This window comes from Mauremys mutica, chromosome 6 (genome assembly GCF_020497125.1).
Source record: "Mauremys mutica isolate MM-2020 ecotype Southern chromosome 6, ASM2049712v1, whole genome shotgun sequence".
In the NCBI taxonomy this organism is placed as follows: Eukaryota; Metazoa; Chordata; order Testudines; family Geoemydidae; genus Mauremys; species Mauremys mutica.
In genome coordinates, this window is record NC_059077.1 from 4,306,004 (window position 1) to 4,328,294 (window position 22,291).

The following is a 22,291-nucleotide window of genomic DNA, read 5'->3' on the forward strand; positions in this document are numbered from 1 at the left end:
GAGACTCTTCAGCGGCATCATCACCCAGCCCAGACAGGCAGTCAATTATTTTTTGGCAAGGTCCAAATTTCTTGGGCAAGGTCTAGTCAAGGTCCAGGTTCCAGAGAAAACAATAATAAATAAAATAATAATAAATAATAATAATAATAAGTAAATAAAAAGATGTTGGGATCCGTTCAAAAGCATCTGGCAGTCCGGATTTGGCCCCCGTCCGCCTATTTACTAGCCGAGAGAGGCAGAGTACAAGTCAATAGAATTTCAAAATACACCTCTACCCCACTCTAACGCGACCCGATATAACACAGGTTTGCGTATAGCGCGGTAGCAGCGGGGCTCCAGCAGCGCTTTAAAGGGTCCGGGGCTCCGGCTGCTGCGAGGAACCCAGGGCCCTTTAAATCACTGCCAGAGCCCTGCTGCTGCTACCCCGGGGCTGCAGCAGGGGGACTCGGCCAGCAATTTAAAGGGCCTGGGGCTCCCTGCAGCCAGAGTCCTGGGCTCTTTGAATCACCGCTGCAGCCCTGCCACTGCTACCCCGATATAACGGCATTTCACCTATAACGCAGTAGGGATTTTTGGCTCCCCATGACCGCGTTATATCAGGATAGAGATGTATAGCAGAGAAAGGGTTTGGTTTTTTTTCAATGACAAAGAGTTAACATGAAGGAGGAAAACCTAATCATCATGCAAGGCTGCTGATACAGACAGTGAGGTTATAAAAGATAATAGCATGGCACTCTCAGGGAACTGTTTACAGGGCAACACTTGTTGACAACTGCTTTCTTTTAAGCTGCTACTCTATTGTAGATAACAACTGCAGGCAGCCACTTCAATTAAAACAGACTTCTATTTGGATTCTGACATTCTCCTTGGGTGTTTGCAACACAAAAGTTGCAGACTGGTGCATGAAAACAAATTAGTGAAACTGACTAAAGAGTCTGCTAAAACAAAAAGGAAACTGACCACCCTCCTTTTCTTGTACAAATTGAATTAAATGCAACCAATAAAAGAGCCGCAAAATGGCATGAATTTGTTTGATTTTTTTGAAAAAATTTAGATTTGCATGATCTAAAGTGATGCTAGTAACACAGGGACGAGAAAATTTGGGCCAGCATTCTAGATTTCTAACCATCATGATGTTTTGTGCAATCGTTGTAAACACATCTATAGTAGTACAACAAAATTATATCTTATTATTTAACCTGGAAATGTCCCTTTTAGGTCGCTGAATTATATTGTTTAATTTGTAACTTACAAGAGCCATGTCCCACTGCAAACAGATCCTTGTACTTCGGATTCCTGTAACAAGAAAATAAATGTAACAGAGTATTAATTATTAATTATCTAACTCAACAGATGTGCATGGGCTTCACAGAATAAAGCCAGATTACCTGTCCAAAAGAGCCGACAGTCTAGGGCTTGATCCTGCAAACACTTACACATGTGACTAAAGCTTTGCATGTGCCTAATTTTTCACAGGATCAAGACCTATGTGTGGACTCAGACAACAGAGGATGATGGCAACACGCGGAGTGGATAAGAAAGGACTACATCAAAGATGACAACAATAAAATTTCAGTCTCCCGGGCTCCCCGCCTTGTACATTTCACAATCACTGAAAATATGCTTTTTAAAAAGCCGTATATCTTATAGGAAGAGAGAAGAAGTCTCAGTTTCCACCATTGTGGATACAGGAGCATAGCAACTGCCAAACCATATCAGAACAAGGGTCCACTCACTCACTTATCTTGTCTGGCATTGGCCAGTGAGGGGTGATTCAGAGGAAGGCACATAAGTTCCATAACATAAGATCATTCACACAGATTTTGTCTTTGCCACTTCCCTATTCGGGCTCAGTGACTTTTATAGCCTTCTTCCAAAATTCATGATTGTCTGCCAGGCTGTCATGCAAATTGGTCTCTGTGCGGTCCGCTGATAACTGGTCCATGTACTGAGTCTTTGGCCTCCCCCTTGCTCGTCTTCCATCCACAATCGTTCCATCCTTCCAAACCTGCTCTCAGATCTCTGCTGAACATGCCCCTGGCCACGTAGCCTAGCCTCCCGCAACTTGTCTCCAGTTAGGGCAACCCGCGTTACGCACCACACAATCTCATTTTGTTTCCTGTCACAGAGCGTCCAACCATTGGACCATCTCAACATCTTCATTTCCGTGGCGGAGAGCATACTGATTTCTCTTCTCGAGGCTGGCCAAGTCTCTGTTCTGTACATCAGGATGGGTCAAATTACAGTTTGATACATTCTCCCTTTTAACTTTATTGGCACCATTTTAATCAGAGAAAACTGGGATCAGCTCCCACCATTTGCACCAGGCAGCTTTGGTATGGTGTCGGGCATCACTCAGAAGGGCACCATTGTCACCAACCATTGAGCCTAGGTATTTACATTTTCTCACCATTCTAAGCTCTCTGCCTGTAATATCCTTTATAGTGGGTCCTGCTCCTTCAGTTATCAAAGCCTCGGTCTTAGCAACATTCACTCTTGAGTCCCAGATGCACAAAACTGTCTTGCCACTGTTCAGAGCTTGCAGGGTCTTAATCTTCTGCACATATCATTCTGCAACCACTGAGCAGCATATTCCAAGGCAGCTCCCTTCATATACTCTCACTAATCACATCCAAGACAGCCGCAAACAAAAAGGGGCTCAACACTGACCCCGGGTGGAAGGCAATGTTCACTAGAAATCCTCTGCTGTAGCCCCATTTGGTTTTAATGACAGTAGACATTCCATCATATATACCTGGATAAGGATAAGACAGACCTATCCTTCCAGCACACCTCTTCGTCACAAACTCCAGCAAACAAATTCTCTTGGTACATGATCATATGCCTTCTTGCAGTCCACAAAGATCATTCACTTCCACAAGGAACTTCCTGTCCCAGCTGGTGATCAGTTTATTCCCTGAAGCATGAGGACTGACCTGCCAATACTATACTTTTTGATATAGAAAGCTTTAATAACTAATCCTTCTTTGTAATTTACTAAGCTATTTGCCTCAATGATGGTCATGTGGAAGTGAATTCCACAGGTTAATTTTATGTTCAGTTAAATCATATTTTCTTATCCTTTTAGTATTAGTTGCCTTTTAATGCTTCTTTCTTTATCTCTCCATTTTTACTTATAATAATGATGGTAAGTGATAATTTGCACTCTTCAGGAATAAAACCCAGGATCCAGACTTCCCTGCTCTAACTATTAGATCTACTGTCACTACAAAAGATTTGAAAAAACACAAATCCATACCTGGACATACAAGTCTTTTGTTCTCTCTTACTTAGTACTTATTGGAGATGTCTTGGCAGTCCATCGATCCGATGATGACAAATCTGTGCAGATCATCTATTGTTGGTCTCATGGTGCGCCCTCTGATGACTGTACAAGCCAATTCTAGAGGTGCACATTTGGCTGCAGATGGTGCATGGGAAGTTCGCGGTCAGTGGGTTGTGCGCTGCTGATGCTCTGTGACGTCGTTCGCGTGCCTCTTGTAGACGCCGGCAGCCGTCTTCCTCGAAGGCGATGCAGGTATTTCTGACTGTTGCACGCCACTGTGTTCTGTCACTGGCGGCGTCCTCAAGGTCCCTAAGTTTGATATTGCTGTACTGCAGATTGGCTTTGATAGTGTCCTTGTAATGTTTCTGTGGATGACCTATATGCCAGATGCCCTGGGAGAGCTCACCATACAGAAGCTGGCGAGGGATTCTGTTGGCATCCATGCGGCTGACATGACCGGTCCAACATAGCTGTGACTTCATGATCATCATTTCGATGCTTGTCATCTGGGCTCTCTCGAGGACCTCGAGATTGGGCACTTTGTCTTGCCAGCGGATCTTCATGATGTTGCGGAGGCAGTGCACGTGGAATGCTTCGAGCTGCTTGATGTGACGCCTATATAGTGTCCATGTTTCGCACCCGTACAAAAGAGAGGAGAGAACAACAGCTCTGTACACAAGCAGTTTTGTTGACATCTGGATGTTGTGGTGGTTTAAAACTTTGACATGCAGACAGCCAAGTGCCTGGCTTGCTTTGGATATTGGAGATGTATAGCGGTAATTATTACAGCACAAAATACCCATGAAAACTGTTTTTCCCCCCTATTTTGGTTCTCATTTTAGCTTTATTCTGTAATTCTCACACAACTGTCTCCCCAGTATTTTTTCTAAAATACACTTACTGCAGCGGCATGAATGGGATTAAACTAGAAACCATTGTTTTTCCGTCCTTGGGCCCTGATTCAGCAAGGTACTTAGGCATGTGCCCAACTTTATGGACACAGTAGTTCCACTGACTTGAAGTATCTTGCTGAATCAGAGCCTTAGACTGTGAGCTCCTCATGGGTGTTACCATAAACAATCAATAATAGATAATAAATAAATAATTTTCCAATTTCTTTAATAATTCTCTCTGCCCAAGGTGTGCCAGAGATAGAAAAGACCTAATGGCACAACCTTTCCCATATGGAAGCTCAAGATCCTGCTGCAAAAGAGTATATACTTGCAAGTGTGTACATGTAACATGGGTAGCGAGGAACCCTGAGCCCGCCAGCCCTGTTCCAAGGCCCAAGGCCCTGTAGAAAGAGGCCTGTAGGGACATGTCTCTGAGGGAGCTGGGAATTGTCGGCTGGCAATCACATGACCAGCCCCAGATTTATCAGACAAGCCTTTAACTAATCTTAAGCAGTGAGGACTGAAGGAGAGCAGGGCAGAGCTGATTCTCCCGAGCTCCCAGACAGAGAGAGCGGCAGGGAGGAGGAGAAGTCTCAGCTGAGAAGGCTGCAAAGGTCTGTGAAGCCTTAGCGGGGGGCTATATTGAAGGTAAAGCCTGGTAAAGGATTCTAAAAACTTTTGAGCACAGAGGGAGGCTATGTGGAGGCTGACGCCTGTTATCAATTAAAAAGATGAATTAGGCCTGGGGAGAAGCTGAGCATTATTGTATGTTAATAAATGAGACCCCAGAAAGGGAAAGTTAATCTGAAAGTATCCGTGGTGATGTTTTGGACTGACAAGGAAGAAGGTAACCCGAGACAGCAATGCTAGATTGGGGCAGGCCCTCTGCCATGTACAACCATACAGATAGCTACTTAGGGCTCCGATTCAGCAAAGCATCTCTACTCAGACCGCGCTTAAAACACATGCTTCATGTACAATATGGGATTAGAAGGGCTGTCCTGGAACAGAGACAGAGGGTTTGTCTACCCTGCAATTAGGCACCTGCGGCTGGCTCGTGCCCGCTCACTCAGGCTTGCGGGGAGGGGGGAGGGGGAGAGCTCAGGCTAAGGGACTGTTTAACTGCAGTGGAGATGTTCAGGCTCAGGCTGCAGCCTGAGCTCTGGGACCCTACCACCTCGCAGGGTCCTAGAGTCTGGGCTCCAACCCGAGCCTGACCATCTACATCGCGATTGAACAGCTCCCTAGCCTGAGTCTCCAGAACCCGAGTCATCTGCACGGGCCAACTGTGGGTTTTTAACTGCAGTGTAGACATATCCTAAGTGTCTCACTTATCCTTTTGCACATGCAATTACCTAATTGGAACATGCGATTGCATCGGCACTTTATCCTGCTCTTTTTTTTCTGTACACAGATCAAAGCTTCTGCTTTCCAAAAATATATTCATTAACTCATATAGTTCTTTTCCTACCTCCCCCTGGGCCAGTGCATGTATGTTCTCCAGAGATCTGTCCAATCTGGTTTTACGATTATCAAGGGAAGGGATTCTTATTTGTTCCATTTATTTAACCTCTTTGCCTCGGTGCTCCACACTAAGACAGCGGTGTGCTCATGTTCCACTGAAGGGCAATGGAAGCCGAGCATGTGCCTGGCACATTCAATACCACAACAGGTGCCAGCTGCCCAGAAGCACCTGCATGTTTATCCACCACCAACAAATAATCGTTGAATTGAATTATTCCAAACAAACAGTGTTCCCAGTGAAAGCATTCAAATGTTTTTTACAAAATGTTGGGCTTCTTGCCATGATAACGGAGCTACACTTCCAAGTTATGACAATTCACAGGGGCACTGGCTTGCAAGATTGCACCATTTCATTCCATTCTTGCCCAAGGATTTATGAGATAAAATCTGCAACAAATAAACTCACCAGCAGATGGCAGTAACTGCAAGCCTCTTGGCTTTGTCATACTGAAATTTCCACAGTGGAAGGAGAGTCCCCTCCTGGTCTCTGTATTCATCAGCAGGATCCTCAAAATATTTAAAATCTAAAAGGAGAGGAAACGAAGATCAGTGCATTCAAAAGGGGTCTGCCTGTAACCAGTGCCTGCGGGTGGAGCATAAGATCATTCCTCTCCCCTAACTAAGGGTAGGCACCGTCACAGGCCTTCAGAGCTTGTGCCAAAGGCACTTCTCACACCTGAGATTTATTATTTGTACCCAGTAGTGCCTAGAGCCCCTAAGTGAGGTCAGGGCCCCACCATGCTAGATGCTGTACGCACACATAGCAAGAGATGGTCCCTCCCCAGAGAGCTTACACGCTAATCAGACAAGACAGATAAAGGGTAGAGTTGCCAGGAATCTGGTTTTCAACCGGAAAAGGGATCCTGGCGACTCCGGTCAGCGGCCGCTAAAAGTCCAGTCAGCAGCATAGTGGGGCTAAGGCAGGTTCCCTGCCTGCCCGGGCTCTACATGGCTCCCGGAAGCGGCCGGCACATCCAGCTCCTACGTGCAGCGGCAGCCATGGGGGTTCTGCGTGCTGCCCCCACCCCGAGCGCCAGCTCCGCAGCTCCCATTGGCCGCAGAAAGTCCAGAGAAGAGCAACAAAAATGATGAAAGGTCTAGAAAACATGAAGGGAAGATTGAAAAAATTGGGGTTGTTTAGTCTGGAGAAGAGAAGACTGAGAGGGGACACGATATCAGTTTTCAAGTAAATAAAACGTTATTACAAGGAGGAGGGAGAAAAATTGTTGTTCTTAACCTCTGAGGACAGGACAAGAAGCAATGGGCTTAAATTGCAGCAATGGAGGTTTAGGTTGGACATTAGGAAAATCTTCCTAACTGTCAGGGTGGTTAAGCACTGGAATAAATTGCCTAGGGATGTTGTGGAATCTCCATCATTGGGGATTTTTAAGAGCAGGTTGGACAAACACCTGCCAGGGCTGGTCTAGATAATACTTAGTCCTACCCTGAGTGCAGGGGACTGGACTAGATGACCTCTTGAGGTGCCTTCTAGTTCTATGATATTATGATTTTCATCTCCCACTGAACACACAGGACTGGGCCCTTACATAACAAGCATCTTTGGGCTGTGATCTTGCCTTCCTGCATCTTGTGAAGCACCGGGCACGCCCACTGGATAGTGTCAACCTGGGACTCGGGAGACCTGGGTTCTACTCCTAGCTCTACCACTGGCTGACGTTGGGCAAGTCATTTCACCTCAGTTTCCTCATCTGTAAAATGGGGATAATTATACTGCCCTCTTTTGTAAAAGCACTTTGAGATCTGCTGATAACTAGTGCTGTATAAAAGCTAATTTTCATTATTATATGCAAGTCACTTTGGAGGTAGGTAGACAGCAACAGTAAATTGTGGAGCTCTCTCCCAATACCTACATGCACAGAGCTCCCCACGCCACAGGGACATGTAGGAGAGTCTAGAGCGGTCAGCAAGGCAATGGGCCGGATCCTCAGCTGTGCCTCCAAAGAAGTCAATGAAGCTCTGTTAAGTTACACCAGCTGAGAATCTGGCCAACTATAATGATATCACCCTCCTGCTAGCAGCAGATCTCCTCTTTGAATCAAGACAAAATTTAACTCCACCAGAAAATGTATCCCCAGATTCCCTGTTGTAATCTCTCTAGGGTTATGAAGATGTAACACCTGCATACTGCAATTTTTTACTTGTGGTACGAATACATAATAATCCTTGGCACTTCTGAGGTGCTTTCGCACTGAGGATCTCAGGGCCTCTTACAAACTCTCACTAATTAATTTGTCCTCACAGTATTCCTGGGAGGCAGAGAAATATGACTAGCCTCACTTTCCTGATGGTGGAATTGAGGCTCTGGACAGGTAAGCGATTTGCCCAGCATCACCTACTTATTCACCGGCAGAGCTAGAAATAGAACCCAGGAGTCCTGACTCACATCTCCCTGCCCTAACCATTAGGCATTAGAAATAAATGCTGTAGCCCTCACTTGAGGTCTCTGCCAGGGAGGGGAAGCTTTAACTTGACCTCCGGGCTCCAAAGGAGAGGCTACATGGGGTATATATAGAATCAGTAAATCCTCCATGGGTCCTGGCCATAGACCTTCCCAGGCCAGTGCTATGTTGGGGACTGTGTGGGCTGGCTGTGCCCACCCCCGTGGAAGCAATAGTCTGGGTGTCTTATACTGTCCTCATACTTCCCAAGGCAGATTTTCCATTGCTGGGAAGGCTGTGTCCTGGCTTCTGTCAGCTGAAGGGAGTCTGTCTAACCCTGGGCTGAATCTAGCTTGTGGATTTTAAATAAGGAGCAAGCAAAATGTTACTGGCAACCTTTGGGTCACTTAAAGTGGTCACTTAGGGCAAAGGGCAGCCTATCAGAGGTGGCCTTTCGTGCAGATTTCTCTGTTACATAGACTGACATGGCTTTACGTAACATTCCATTAACTACTGCACTTTGTCATGGTGACTTGGAAAGGATCAACATTGTACAGCCAGGCGATAGAGCAAACAGGAATTCTTCTCCGTTACATTTTTCACCAATCTTCTTCCTCTCTGTGTAGGGGTGATGATTCCCTGGGAGTCACTGTGCCAGGTGAGGCCACAGAGTTGATAACGGTGAGTAGCCTCTGACTTCTCTGGGGAAGTGATCAGCAACATGGTACTGATCAAAGGCCTGATGCACAGAATAGTCAATTGTAACTGATTACGGCTGGGCTTTCCAGTGGAGTCAGAGTGTTAGGCACCCAAATACCACTAAATAATAATAATTGGAGATATACCTATCTTCTAGAACTGGAAGGGACCTTGAAGGGTCATTGAGTCCAGCCCCCTGCCTTCACTAGCAGGACCAAGTACTGATTTTTGCCCCAGATCCCTAAGTGGCCCCCTCAAGGACTGAACTCACAACCCTGGGTTTAGCAGGCCAATGCTCAAACCACTGAACTATTCCTCCATCCATCCCGCTCTCCCTCCCTCTGCATAGAACTTTCCTAGGCCATTCTGAAAACCCACAACCTGCATTCTCGAAGGAGCTTTCAGCACCTTTGTCACAACGGTGTGCCAGTCTCTTCTGCACAACTAATATCTGAGTGTGAATGAAAGTCCCACGGTGGGGGCCGTACCTTGTGCAAGGTCATCAAAGGTATTCTGATTGACCATCCGCTCCACTATTTTAGCTGCCTTGGTCACCTTGGTTACATCATCACTCTGCCAAAAAGGAAAACAATGAGGAGCAATTTTACAACTAACATGCTGAAAGAAAGGGAAAGTACTTCCTGTGCCGTGGTTCCCTGAAAATTAGCACAGAGCCCCCTTCTCCTGTTGGATCTCTGGTCTAAGGGGCTTCGGGGTCTCATGTGGACAAGCAAAGATCAAAGGATTTAAAAGCCTTTCAATAAATCTCTGGGAACTCGACTTTAACTTGTATGCAGATCAACAGTCTCATACAGCACATAGTTAACGGAGTCAGTCACGCTGTGGGGGAGATTTTCAAAGGCACAAAAGGCAGCTTTGTGTCCAATTGCCTATGAAAGTCAATGAGAACTAGGCTCCTCACTGGCTTAGCACTGTGGAAAATTCCACCCTGCAGGTGTGGTGCTACCAGTGGCGCCGGAACAGGGGGCCAGAGGGCCAGGCCCCCACCCTCACTTTTAAAAGTGGGAGGCTATTCCCTCCCACTTTTTACTATCACAAGGGCGAGCGATGGGGAAGGGGGTAGGGTCTTGGGGGGAAGAGGCAGTGCAGGAGCTTGGGGAAAAGGGGTGGCATGAGGGTGGGGTGTTGGGGAAAAGGGCAGTGCAGGGTGGGAGCTCAGGGAGAAGGGGTGGCGCAGGGGTGGGGGCTTTGGGGGGGGAAGGGGCGCTGAGGGAGCAGGGCCTCAGGGAGGAGGGGTGGTGCTGGGGGGCGGGGCCACAGTTCGGCCACTGGTGGTCCCCCACACAGACTTTTAGGGACCTTCCATCACTCCTGGGTCTACTATGTGTTGACAAACACTGATAAAGCCCTGCACAACTTTAAACCCTGTGTAGACTGGGGAGAGATGTGCAGCTCTTTGGCTCTGTCCTAATGGGAATTCCAGTGATGGGCACAAATCCAAACACCTTCCTTCTCTGAACTCTGGGGACGTCCAAACCCTGCAGTTCAGGTCTACCTCCAGGTCCCTCCCAGGCATTCCAGGGTTACACTGATATACTGAGGGGTATGTCTACACTGCACACCACTGGTAGCAGCATGTAGGGTATGCGTAGCCACATATGGCAGTGAAAAGCAGGCTGCTCCCATACTGAAGTGTGCAGCTACATCCAGCAGTGAAAGGCTCTGGCAGAGGCTGGCAGCAGGGAAAGGCTCTGGCAATGGGAGTTGGAGCCTTTCCCCACTGCCTCCCCCTGCCACAGTTTTTTCCTCACTGCTGGAGTCTTGCAGTGTCTGTACTCTACTCACCTAAGCAGCGCCTCACTGTCTACACTGCTGTTTATACCCAGGCTCGGGAGTCCTAGGGTTCTCCCATGAGTGGAGAACTCAAAGCCAGGGGGACTGAGCTTTGATATTTTGCCATTCAAAGTCCTGCATCCACACATCCTAAGTGAACCTCCATTATTATCTTTATTATTTGAATTACCAGACCCCATCAAAGCCCTGTCAACACCTCAAAGACCGCCATCGTCAGAACATGCTAGGCATTGAAGGCCAACATCAGGCATACACATGCTCAGCCACTAGCCTTACCATGATTTCACTCCATTTCATAGGCATACTAAGACTTGGCATTTATATAGTGCTTTATTTCATGTAAAGACACTCATTAATCCTCACAGCTCCCAGGGAGTAACATCGCCCCCTTTTACAGATGGAGAAACAGATAGAAAGATGGCATAACTTGCCAAAGGCCACACCGAGCGTCAGTGGCAGAGCCAGGAATACAACACAGGAATGCCTGGCTCCCACACCAGTGCTCCTTCCTTCAGTCTACACTGTCTTCATATTGAGCATCTACACCTCTACCCCGATATAACGCTGTCCTCGGGAGCCAAAAAATCCTACTGCGTTATAAGTGAAACTGCGGTATATTGAACTTGCTTTGATCCAACAGAGTGCGCAGCCCCCTCCCGAGTGCTGCTTTACTGCGTTATATCCGAATTCATGTTATATCGAGTCACACCTCTACCCCGATATAATGTATCTAATATCAGGTATCCTACGAATGCTCGATGCTTTGCCTCCCCCGACAATGCACACCAATGCTCCTAACCTTCCACCTCTGCTAGATCACAGATACCTGGCCATCCTCCTACATGCCAAGGCACATACCACAGTTAGTAGTTCTGCCATTTCATATCTGAGTTCCTTCAGAACCCTTGGCTGATACCATCTGAACCTGGTGACTTATTAGTGTTTATCATTTAGCTTCTCTGCAGTGGCCTTATCTTCACTGAGTGCTCCTTTAGCACCTTGGTCACTGCAATAAAAGGCCTGCGGCACAGCCGTGGCTGGCCCAGGTTAGCTGCTGCGGACTCACAGGGCTCAGGCTGTGGAGCTAAGAACTGAAGTGTAGATGTTTGATCCCGGGCTGGAGGCTGGGCTCTGAGACCCCACAAGTGGGGAGGGTCTCAGAGCTTGGGCTCCAGCCTGAGCCCAAACATCTACACTGCAATTGTCAGCCCCAGAGCCCAAGTCTATTGGCCCAGGCCCTGAGACTCACGTTGCGGGTTTTTACTGCAGTGTAGACGTTACCTTAGTGACCCTACTGTCTGCTTCTCAGGCTTGCTGCTTCTGAAGTACTTAAAAAAATTCTCACTGTTAGTTTGTGCATCTTTAGCAAGTTGCTTCTTACATTCTTTCTTGGCCTGTCTTATAATACTTTTATACTTAATCTGCCAGAGTTTGTGCACTTAAGATTTGACTTCCCAATGTTAAAGGATACCTTTTTGCCTATAATGGCCTCCCTTACTCTGCTGGCTAGCCGTGGAGGCATTCTTTTGGTCCTCTTGCTTTCTTTTCTAATTTGGGGTATTTATTTAGTCTGAGTCTCTATGTAGCAGTGCGGACTCACCCCTGCGGCACCTCCTGCTGGTGACTTCTGGGAATTAGCTCTCCAGCCTCCAGAGCACCCTCTACAGGCCAGTGATCCACTACCACTTGGCCCCCCATGTCCCTCCCGGACCCAGTGCCCTGTTAGCTGGGGCGCTGCCCCCTGGCAGTAACCCCTTTCTCTCAGGGTCTCCCCTCCCTGGAAACCCCCACCCACTATCCCCACCTCGCCTCAGTATCAGGCTACTGCCAGTCATCATCTAGCCCCCACACCCTGGGGCAGACTGCAGTATCAGCCACTCATCACTGGCAAAGGTGGGTTTGGACCTGCTGCCTTTGCCTACCCCTGGGCTGCCCTCTGCAACCCCCAGGACCTGTTGGCCTTATGCTAGGCCGCAGCCTGGGGCTTTCCAGGCTGGAGCTCCCCAGCCTTTCCCCAGCCCTGCTCCACTCAGGTACCCAGTCTCTAGCTCCCTACAGCCAGGCCCTTCTCCCTCTACAGGCCGAGGAAGACTGAGTGGTCTCCTGGCTCACTGCCTCTTATGGGGCCAGCTGGGCCTGATTGGGGCTTGGCCAAAGCTGAGCCTACTTTCCCCAATCAGCCGAGGCTTCTGGCCACAGCCCCAGCCCTCTCCTAGGCTGTTTTCCAACCCGAAGGGCAGGAGTGGGTAACCACCCCGCTACACTCTATTATGGTGTTTTCAAATCGTTGCCAGGCTGCTTGCAGGTATTTAACCCTTATGACAGCTGCCTTTAACTCCCATCTAACAAGCAGCCTCATTTTCATGCAGTTCCCCTTTTTAAAGTTAAATGTTACCATGGTGGGCTTTTTTAGTATTATCCCCCCTACAGGGATGTTACATTTAATTACCTTATGGTCACTATTACCAAGCAGTTTAGCTCTATTCACCTCTTGGACCAGACCCTGTGCTCCACTTAGAACTAAATGAAGAATTGCCTCTCCCCTTGAGGGTTCCAGGACCAGCTGCTCCAAGAACCAGTCATCGATGGTGTCTAGAAATTTTATCTCTGCATCATGTCCTGTGGTGACATGTACCCAGACAATACAAGTATAGCTGACAACACCCTTAAATGTTGTGCTTTCTGCTTTTGTTGCCTCTTTAACCTCCCTTAGCATTTCACAGTCACTGTCACCATCCTGGTCAGGTGGTCAGTAGGATCTTCTGACTGTTATATTCTTAAGTTTCTCTGATGCACAGCACGCCCTGCTGTGCTCTTCTAACCGCCCTGGTGTCTGGCTGAGCATAATCAGCAGCCAGGCAATTTGCCTCAACCTCCCACCCCACCATAAATGTCTCCCCCTTACTCTCACAGATATTGTGGAGCACACAGCAAGCAGTAATAACAATGGGAATATTGGTTTCGCTGAGGTCTAACTGAGTCAGTAAACTGTGCCAGCGAAATTTTAAACGTCCAAAGGCACATTCTGCCACCATTCTGCACTTGCTCAGCCTATAGTTGAACTGCTCCTTACTACTGTCCAGACTTCATGAGCCATGAAAGCAAGGGGCAGGCTGGCTTAGGTGCGACCACATGGTGCTGCCGACTGGGAGAGCAGCCTGAGGCAGAAGCCTCCAGATGGCATGATATTCCAGGCAGGACTGAATCTCCATTAGATGAAACTTAAAGAAGAGAATGACCTGGAGTCATTCCCATTTTTGTCCAGGCGCCCCTGACCAACCTAACCGAGGTCGGCCAGGAGCACCCACAGGACAACGATGACAGCTAGCAGTCGTATTGTACTGTCTGCCATCTGCAAGGCAAGGCAAGGGGATGCTGCTGTGTAGCACTGCAGTACCGCGTCTGCCAGCAGCACCCAGGAGACATACAGTGACAGTGAGCTGAGCAGGCTCCATGCTTGCCCTGGTATGTCGTCTGCACGGGTAACCCAGGAAAAAAGGCAAGAAACGATTTTTTGCCGTTGCTTTCACAGAGGGAGGGGGGCCTGACAACATGTAACCAGAACCACCCGCGACAATGTTTTTGCCCCATCAGGCATTGGGAGCTCAACCCAGAATTCCAATGGGCGGCGGAGACTGCGGGAATTGTGAGATAGCTACCACAGTGCAACACTCCGAAAGTCGACGCGAGCCTCGGTACTGTGGACACACACTGCCAGCTTAATGCGTTTAGTGGGGACACTCACAATCGACCGTATCAAATAGATTTCTAAAAAATCAACTTCTATTAAATCGACCTAATTTCGTAGTGTAGACATGCCCTCAGACAACCACTCCAACCACTCTTCTATCCAGCGAGTCAGGTGTCACAGTGTTTCAGCAGAACCCACTTTACCCTTTCCCAGCAGGATCAGTCCCTGCTAACAGGGTGGGACACTTAAGGCAAACGCTGCCAGTCTGCTACATTGCCTTTAGTGGAACAGTCAGTCAGGCCATTTCTTTAGGGGCCTAAATAGTGACTTAGGAGACTCATTTTGGGCACCCACTTTTGAAACTCTTGTATTATAACAGGGAACTAACTCTCCTGTTCAAGTTGAGCGTCACCGTCTGTTTAAAGGTGGATTATTCTAAGTGCTCTAAAATCCACATGATGATTTTGTTTGTGTTGAAATTTGCTGTGCCTTATTGGGATGCAGGGTAGGATTAGTGATCCAAATTTGGAGTCATTTGAGGAAGGGATTCCCTAGTGTACAGCCCCTCCCCACAGAAAACACTAGCATTTTACAAAATCATCTACCTCTTTTAACTTGTTGGGCTCAAACTATGGCTCTGATCCTCCCCAAACTGATCTCAGTCACTTGGGATTGATCTCAGCTAATACCCAGCACCCACTGCCCCTTTAGGAAAGTAATAGAGAACAAGTTGTTAAAGGTAGGGTGACCATACGTCCCGTTTTGGTCAGGGCAGTCCCCTTTTTTAAGCCCTGTCCCAGCCGTCCCGACTTTTTTTGGCAAAAGTGAGCATTTGTCTGATCAAGTTGGCAAGAGCAAATGGGATAAATGCCCACTTTTTTGACAAAAGGGGGATGCAGAGAAATGTGGGGGGCGGGGTGGAGTGGTGATATTAGCCCCATGCAGGGGGGAGGCAGGGCTCCAGCAGGGGGCAGGCAGGGCTTGAGTGAGCAGTGATGCCAGCCCCAGCCTTTTGGGGGGCAGGGAGCCATGCCAGCTGCATGTGGGGTGGGGAGGGGAGCTTGGGCTAGCCCCACACATGTGGTATCCCACTGTCCCTTTGGGAAGTATGGTCACCTAATTAAAGGTAAAGTTCATAGCTGCAGATCAGCACACGCCAAACTGACATTCCTCAAAGAGTGACGTGCACATGTGCAGCAAGACTAGATTGATAGATTCCAAGTCCAGCAGGGACCATTGTGATCATCGCATCTCATTTCCCGTAAAACACAGGCCAGAGAACTTCCTCCAAACAATTCCTAGAGCAGAGCTTTTAGAAAAATATCCAACCTTGATTTAAAAATTGCCAATGATGGAGAATCCAGATGACCCTCGGTAAATTGTTCCAATGGTTAATTACCCTCACTGTTAAAAAAGTACGCCTTATTTCCAGTCTGAATTTGTCTAGCTTCAACTTCCAGCCATTGGGTCGTGTTAGACCTTTCTCTGCTTGACTGAAGAGCCCATTATTACATATTAGTTCCCCATGTAGATACTCTGACTGTAATCACATCACCCCTTAACCTTCTGTATGTTAAATTAAATAGATTTAGCTTTTTGAGTCCATCACTGTAAGGCAGAGTTTCTAATCCTTTATTCATTCTCATGACTCTTCTCTGAACCTTCTCCAATTTATCAACATCCTTCTTGAATTGTGGGCACCAGACCTGGACCCAGGATTTCAGCAGTGTCGCACAAATCCAGAGATAAAATAAGCTTTTTACTCCTACTCGAGATTCCCTTATTTTGCATTACCCCTTTGGCCACAGTGTCATACTGGTACCTCATGTTCAGCTAATTATCCCCCAAATCTTTTTCAGAGTCACTGCTTCCCAGGATAGAGTCCATAATCATAGAATCAAGGAAGATCAGGGTTGGAAGGGACCGCAGGAGGTCATCTAGTCCAACCCCCTGCTCAGAGCAGGACCAATCCCCAACTAAATCATCCCAGCCAGGGCTTTGTCAAGCTGGGCCTTAAAAACCTCTAAGGAAGGAGATTCCGCCACCTCCCTAGGTAACCCATTCCAGTGCTTCACCACCCTCCTAGTGAAAAAGTTTTTCCTAATATCCAACCTAAACCTCCCCCACTGAAACTTGTTCTTACTTGTTCTTACATCCTGTAAGCCTGACCTACATTCTTTGTTCCTAGATTTATTCATTTACATTTAACTGTATTAAAACACACATTAGTTGCTTGCAGCCAGCTTACCTAACAATCCAGACCACCTGGTATCAGTGACCTGTCATCTTCATTATTTACCCCTTCCCAAAATGTGTAAGTCATTTGCAAACTTTATCAGTGATGATTTTATGTTTTCTTCTGGGTCAGGGCTCTGGGGAAGCAAGAGGGTTTCCATGCAGACTGTTGTCACAGTAACTAGGAGGTTCAAGATGACATGCAGAGGTCATTGAACCTGAGCTGCATCCATCCCCTGAGAGTTTAGCAGTTTCCAGAGGATATGTCTTGTGCATATTCCTTGCATTTTGCAGGGGGTCCTTTTGGAAATTTTGTCCTGACACCGAAATTTCTGGTTGAAGAGGGATAAAGTGCCCTGAAATCCATCTGCCGACTCAGATTTTACTTTAGAAGTATTGTCAAAGCAAGTCAGCATTAATTAAACAGAGAGAAGACGAAAGATTCGAGTAAGCAGGAAGGTTAATGTAAATCCCCTTTCCTGAACAATGGAACTGAGTGTGAAAGGAAAACTAGTTCAATTGGTTAAGGGATTCCTGAACCACAGCCCCCCTAACATGAGCGTCTCATAATATTGTCAGATTCTTATAAAAAAAATTTTGGAGGTTTGGAGCAGCAAGGGGGAAGGTGGTGAGGGGCTAGAGCACTGCAGGGAATGTGGGGGTTGGGAGGATGCAAGGGGTGGATTAGGAGACAGAGGAGTAGGGGGAGTTAGGGGAAGGGGAGAAATGGAGATGAGTGGAAGGGGAGGGGACAGAGGGGAGGGGACAGAGCTTCAGGGCCTTGGCCAAAGAGAGAAGGGATGAAGGAGTTGGGTGTCTGGGGGCTTGGGGCCTGTCAGAGGCACATTCTCTCCTCCCTTTTTTTAGCATATTCCCTTTACTTATCTCTTTATGATGCATTAAAAAGGAACCCTTAAAATGGGATTTTCCTGCTTGTACCTTAGCGATACCAACTGTGCTCTGCCCTAGGTTTTGCTGGAGGACTACTTGGAAATTTCACAGTATGTATATTGATAGTCTCACAATTTATTAGAGGTGGTGGCAAGGCAGGGTGGTGGTGTTGGATTTCTAACAAAGACTGCCTTTCTCCAAAACATGCATTAGCCATTGGAATTAAATGAGTGTTAACAAAAATGTAAAAGGTCTGAATAAAAATCACCTCCCCTCAATTGCAGCAATTTCCTTTTCTCAACTCCTGCAATGTCTTTTTTCCACTAGCTCTCCAGTCATCATAGTGCCTGTCGACACTAGAGACATTTCTTAACAATTCCCCACCTTTGCTAACTCTTGTTCAGCTCCCGCAGCATTACCAATGTTGGGAACCCAAGTTTAGACCTGCCATTGGCTGCAATCGGCATCTTGCACTGAACAAGTCTAATGGACACGGTGGTTAAAATGCTGGCAAGCTGAAGATATGATTGAAAGAAGAGAGTAATTAAACAAATTCATATGCCACCAGTGTATGAAGAACATAAGATAGGCCATATTGGATCTTCATTGGTCTGCCAACTCCATTAAGCTGCCTTCAGCAGAGGCCAGTGTTCACTGCTTCAGAAGAATTCAATTCTTCTCCCTGTAATGCCCCTTACCACATGAGTACTGCTGTCTGAGGATAAGGAGCTATGTCTCTGCTGATCCCCACAGAGATCAGCAGGAATACGGCCCATGTTCCTCTCACCCTCACTCCTAGGCTTCTCAGCTTCATGTCTGAGACTGCACCTTGAAGTGAAGATCAGCAGAGGATACTTACTCTATTGTACCAAAACAGCACCCAGGAGAGTTACACTCTCAAAGATGAATGCTAGACCGTGCCTTAAAGATGATCATCTGTTTTAATTTGGTGAGTATGAAATAGGCTGACTTTTAAAAAAATCTTTGTTTACAGGAACTGAGCATGAGCCAATTACATTCTGTTCAGAAGAAGTGGAAAAGTCATATGTCAGTTTTCTTATTAGCCAGTTAGGTTGTAACTTTTCAGTAACACAACCATGAATAAACCCCTGTATGGCATTAATATAAATCAAAGTAAGCTGTTTTCTAATTGGGTTACTTTCTCTTTCAGGTTTGATTAATTCTGTATCTTATTAAAATTAATCTTCAATGGACTTGATAGGACAAATTTTTTTTAAAGGTCCATTTGAAATTGATTTTTCCTTTGTAAGCCACTTCTGGCCTGGCTCTGACTCTAAACACAAGCTCACCAGCTAACTAAATTTTTTTTTTGAAGTATACTATTTTACAGAACAGCAATTAGGTGAATGGAATCATACGCTATGACTGGATAATGAACTAGTGCTTTGAAAATAAATGGCTTGACCTGCCATTGATATTCCTTTTTGATAAATGCTTCATGTTTACATTTCAGCAGCAGGCCAGTCACAATGTATAACTCCGCTACTTCCTTAGAAACAAGGCTTCTGCTGATGTATAATAAAATATCCAGAACACATAAATCCCCCTGATGCCAATCCTGTAACTGCTGCACATTATAGCTACAAGTCTTCCCTGCTTTCGAAGGAACTTTGAACACGTAGGCTAGCTCCACAACAAGGTTTAAGACAGCCAAGACCCTCATGCCAGCCCTGTTCCCTGCAAACACGCCATCCCAAACAAGCAAAGTGCTAAAGACAGTCACATGAACTGTTCGTTTTCACTCTCGGCTGTTTGTGTGGTGTCCTTGGTCACTTAATGAACATGAGACAGTTACTGCCACTGGGCTGGATAATAAATTCATTTTAAACAGCAGAACTGAGACTAGCGAGTGATTAACAAACCACACGCTTTCTGGGTTGAATGTTCAGCTGAACCGTTCGCTAACATTCAGGATTTGCAAACATTTTCACAAATACCCAGCGGTCATCCAGGTGCTTCCAAATTACAGCTATGGCCCCATTAATTATAGTGAACTGAAATCAGCACTTATACGTACACAAATATTCCCAAATCCTTTTTGTTGTTGTTTTTCTTTCAGCTCTGCTTCTGAGGAGGCTGAAAAAAACCTATTCGGGATGCATTTAGCCAGTGGTACAATACTATACTTTACACCCCAAGGTCCAGATTCTGATACCCTCGATACTGTAACTTCAGTGGGCTCACTCATGGAGTATAGTGCTGCTCACCAGGAGTAAACATAAAAGATTCTAGTCCTGAATTATTTCACCTGATCGTTTCAGTTTGCACAGCACCAGAGTTGGCAATCAGGAAATTCTCTATGCTTTATTTTACGCCCAAGAATGTGACTCTATGACACCCCCCGCGGCTCTGAATTCTGCAGGCTGACTGTTCTGCAGGAAGCAGCATTTCTTTTCACTTGCTCAGAACATACTGCCCTTTTCGTTTTCCGGGAGTCACCTCTGGACAGAGCTAATAGTGAAAAGGAAAAAGCCAAGGGGATCATCAGTGTGTCCATTTAAAACTTCCCACTGTAGTCAATGAGGCATGCAGCAGTGTGGTATAATGTAGCTTCATTTCTATTTCAGTTTAATGATCTGCTTTTGGCAGTCCCATAGTTCCAAGCAAATAAATGATATTGTTGACTTGAGGCCTAATTCTGCCCCACTTACTCATGCAAGTAGTCCTTACTCAAACTAAAAATCCCACATCTGAAGAAGTAGGTTTTTTACCCACGAAAGCTTATGCCCAAATAAATCCGTTAGTCTTTAAGGTGCCACCAGACTCCTTGTTTTTGCGGATACAGACTAACACGGCTACCCCTGATACTAAAAATCCCATGGACAGCTCACGTACATAGGCATTGCAGAACCAGCCCCTTACACAGTACACCATATGAGATAGGTACATGTCTAAACCGACAGCCCAATCCTGCTAGCTTTCTGCGTGAGGAACTCCTATTGTCATCAGTCTTTGATCCTGCAGGACTGGTGTGTATGTGTTTATTTACAGCACCATCAACAGTGGTGATGCTATATCAGTAATAAATAATAATAACAACGATACCTTCGAAATATCAAACATGTCCGATCTAGTTTACTGGAGGACTGCTTGGTGCTCTCACAGAGCATTCACTGACAGGTCTCACACCTTAACTCAAAACACAGAGGTGTAACATCTTTAACAAAGGCCTTGCCTACCCTCAGAAGTTGCACCAGTTTAAGTTATATCAGTGTCTAAACCTATTTAGTAAACCTAATGCAAAACCCTGTGTAGATGGTCTTATTTGGCTTTGAGTGTCTTACTTTGAATTAGCTTAATTCGGGGGAAGGGAGGCGGGGGGGAGGGAGAAGGAAGCTAAACCAAAGAAGTCACTTTAAAACCAAAATAAGAACGTCTACGCAGGAGTTTGCTACAGTTTAATCAAATGAGTTTTAAACTACACCTTTAGTTAAACTGGTGCACATTTGTGTACAGCAGTGCTCACCAACCCATAGATCGCGACTGACTGGTCAGTCCTGGAGTCTCTGCCAGTCAATCGTGATCTCTGCCCACAAGAAGTCTGGCGGTGCAGCAGGGCTAAGGCAGGCTCCCTGCCTGCCCCAGCCCGACGCTGGTCCCAGAAGCGGCCAGCACTCCCTTGTGGCCCCTGGAGGGGGACGGGGGGGCAGGGGTCTCTGCACACTGCTCCTGCCTGCAAGCACCGCCCCCGCAGCTCCCATTGGCTGGGAATGGGGAGCTGTGGCCAATCGGAGCTGCGGGGGCGGTGCTTGCAGGAAGGAACAGCGCACGGAGCCACGAGCCGGCCCCCGGAGCCACAGGGGCGTACTGGCTGCTTCTGGGAGCAGTGTGGGGCCAGGGCACGCAGGGAGCCTGCCTTAGCCCTGCTGCGCCACTAATCGGGAGCTGCCCAAGGTAAGTGCCGCTCAGTGGAAGCCCGCAACCCAACCCTCAGCCCTGACCCCCTCCCACACCTTGAACCCCCTGCCCCATCCCTGACCCCCCTCCCGGAGCCAGCACCTTGTACCCTCTCCTGCACCCCAACACTCTGCCCCAGCCCAGAGCCCCCTCCTGCACCCAAACTCCCTCCCAGAGCCCACACCCCTCACCCCCTCCTGCACCCCAACCCTCTGCCCCAGGCTCAGCCTGGAGCCCCCTTCCACACTCTGAACCCCACAGCCCCAGCCCAGAGCCTGCAACCCCTCCCAAACCCCAACCCCAAAACCCTGCCCCAGCCTGGTGAAAGTGACTGAGGGTGGAGGAGGGTGAGCAGTGAAGGGAGGGGGAATGGAGGGAGCAGGGCAGGGTAGATCCTGGGTTGCACTTAAATTCAAAAAGTGATCTTGTGCGTTAAAAGGTTGGACACCACTGGTGTACACACTTCCTCTCTCCCAAGGGTTCATGAAACATTGACATTAAATAGGTATTAATAACTCCCCACCCAAAGTTTTAAACAGTCTGATTAAAAATCCCTCCTACTCTTGTAATACACTCAGGGTTGACTGGGTCACACCTACAGGTTGATGAGCCTGCTATAGTTTAGCTAACAGAGATTGGTCTTATAGCTGCGGCAGTAGTAGCTCATGTGTTGAGGTACCTGGTTCAATTCCCACTGCTAACAATCCACCCAGGGGTACAGTGTATTCTCTCAAATGCTTGATTTTCATTCTCCTGACTCATGTGATGTCACCACTTCATTTGTACTCTATCCACCAGAGCCTTTCAGCCAGGATGGGACCCGAATCTCTAATGTACACACCAAGCAGAAAATCCCCTCATGCCTCCTGCCTTTTTGAGAAAAAGCTTTCAGGCTTTCTTTATGCATCATAAATGAGAAAATATGGGTGGAACCCCAATT

At 47.1% G+C, this 22,291-nt stretch overlaps 1 protein-coding gene across 1 annotated transcript in view; it reads right to left on the reverse strand.

The window, feature by feature from the left end:
- The window catches only part of DNAI1 (dynein axonemal intermediate chain 1), a 296,761-nt gene that overhangs the window by 213,676 nt on the left and 60,794 nt on the right, over window positions 1–22,291 (reverse strand). Inside the window, exons 10-12 of the mRNA XM_045022468.1 lie at window positions 9,290–9,374; window positions 6,110–6,227; window positions 1,253–1,296 (exon numbers count right to left, since the gene is read on the reverse strand). Of these exons, the coding sequence (XP_044878403.1) occupies window positions 1,253–1,296; window positions 6,110–6,227; window positions 9,290–9,374 (247 nt within the window). The remainder of the gene's footprint in view (window positions 1–1,252; window positions 1,297–6,109; window positions 6,228–9,289; window positions 9,375–22,291) is intronic.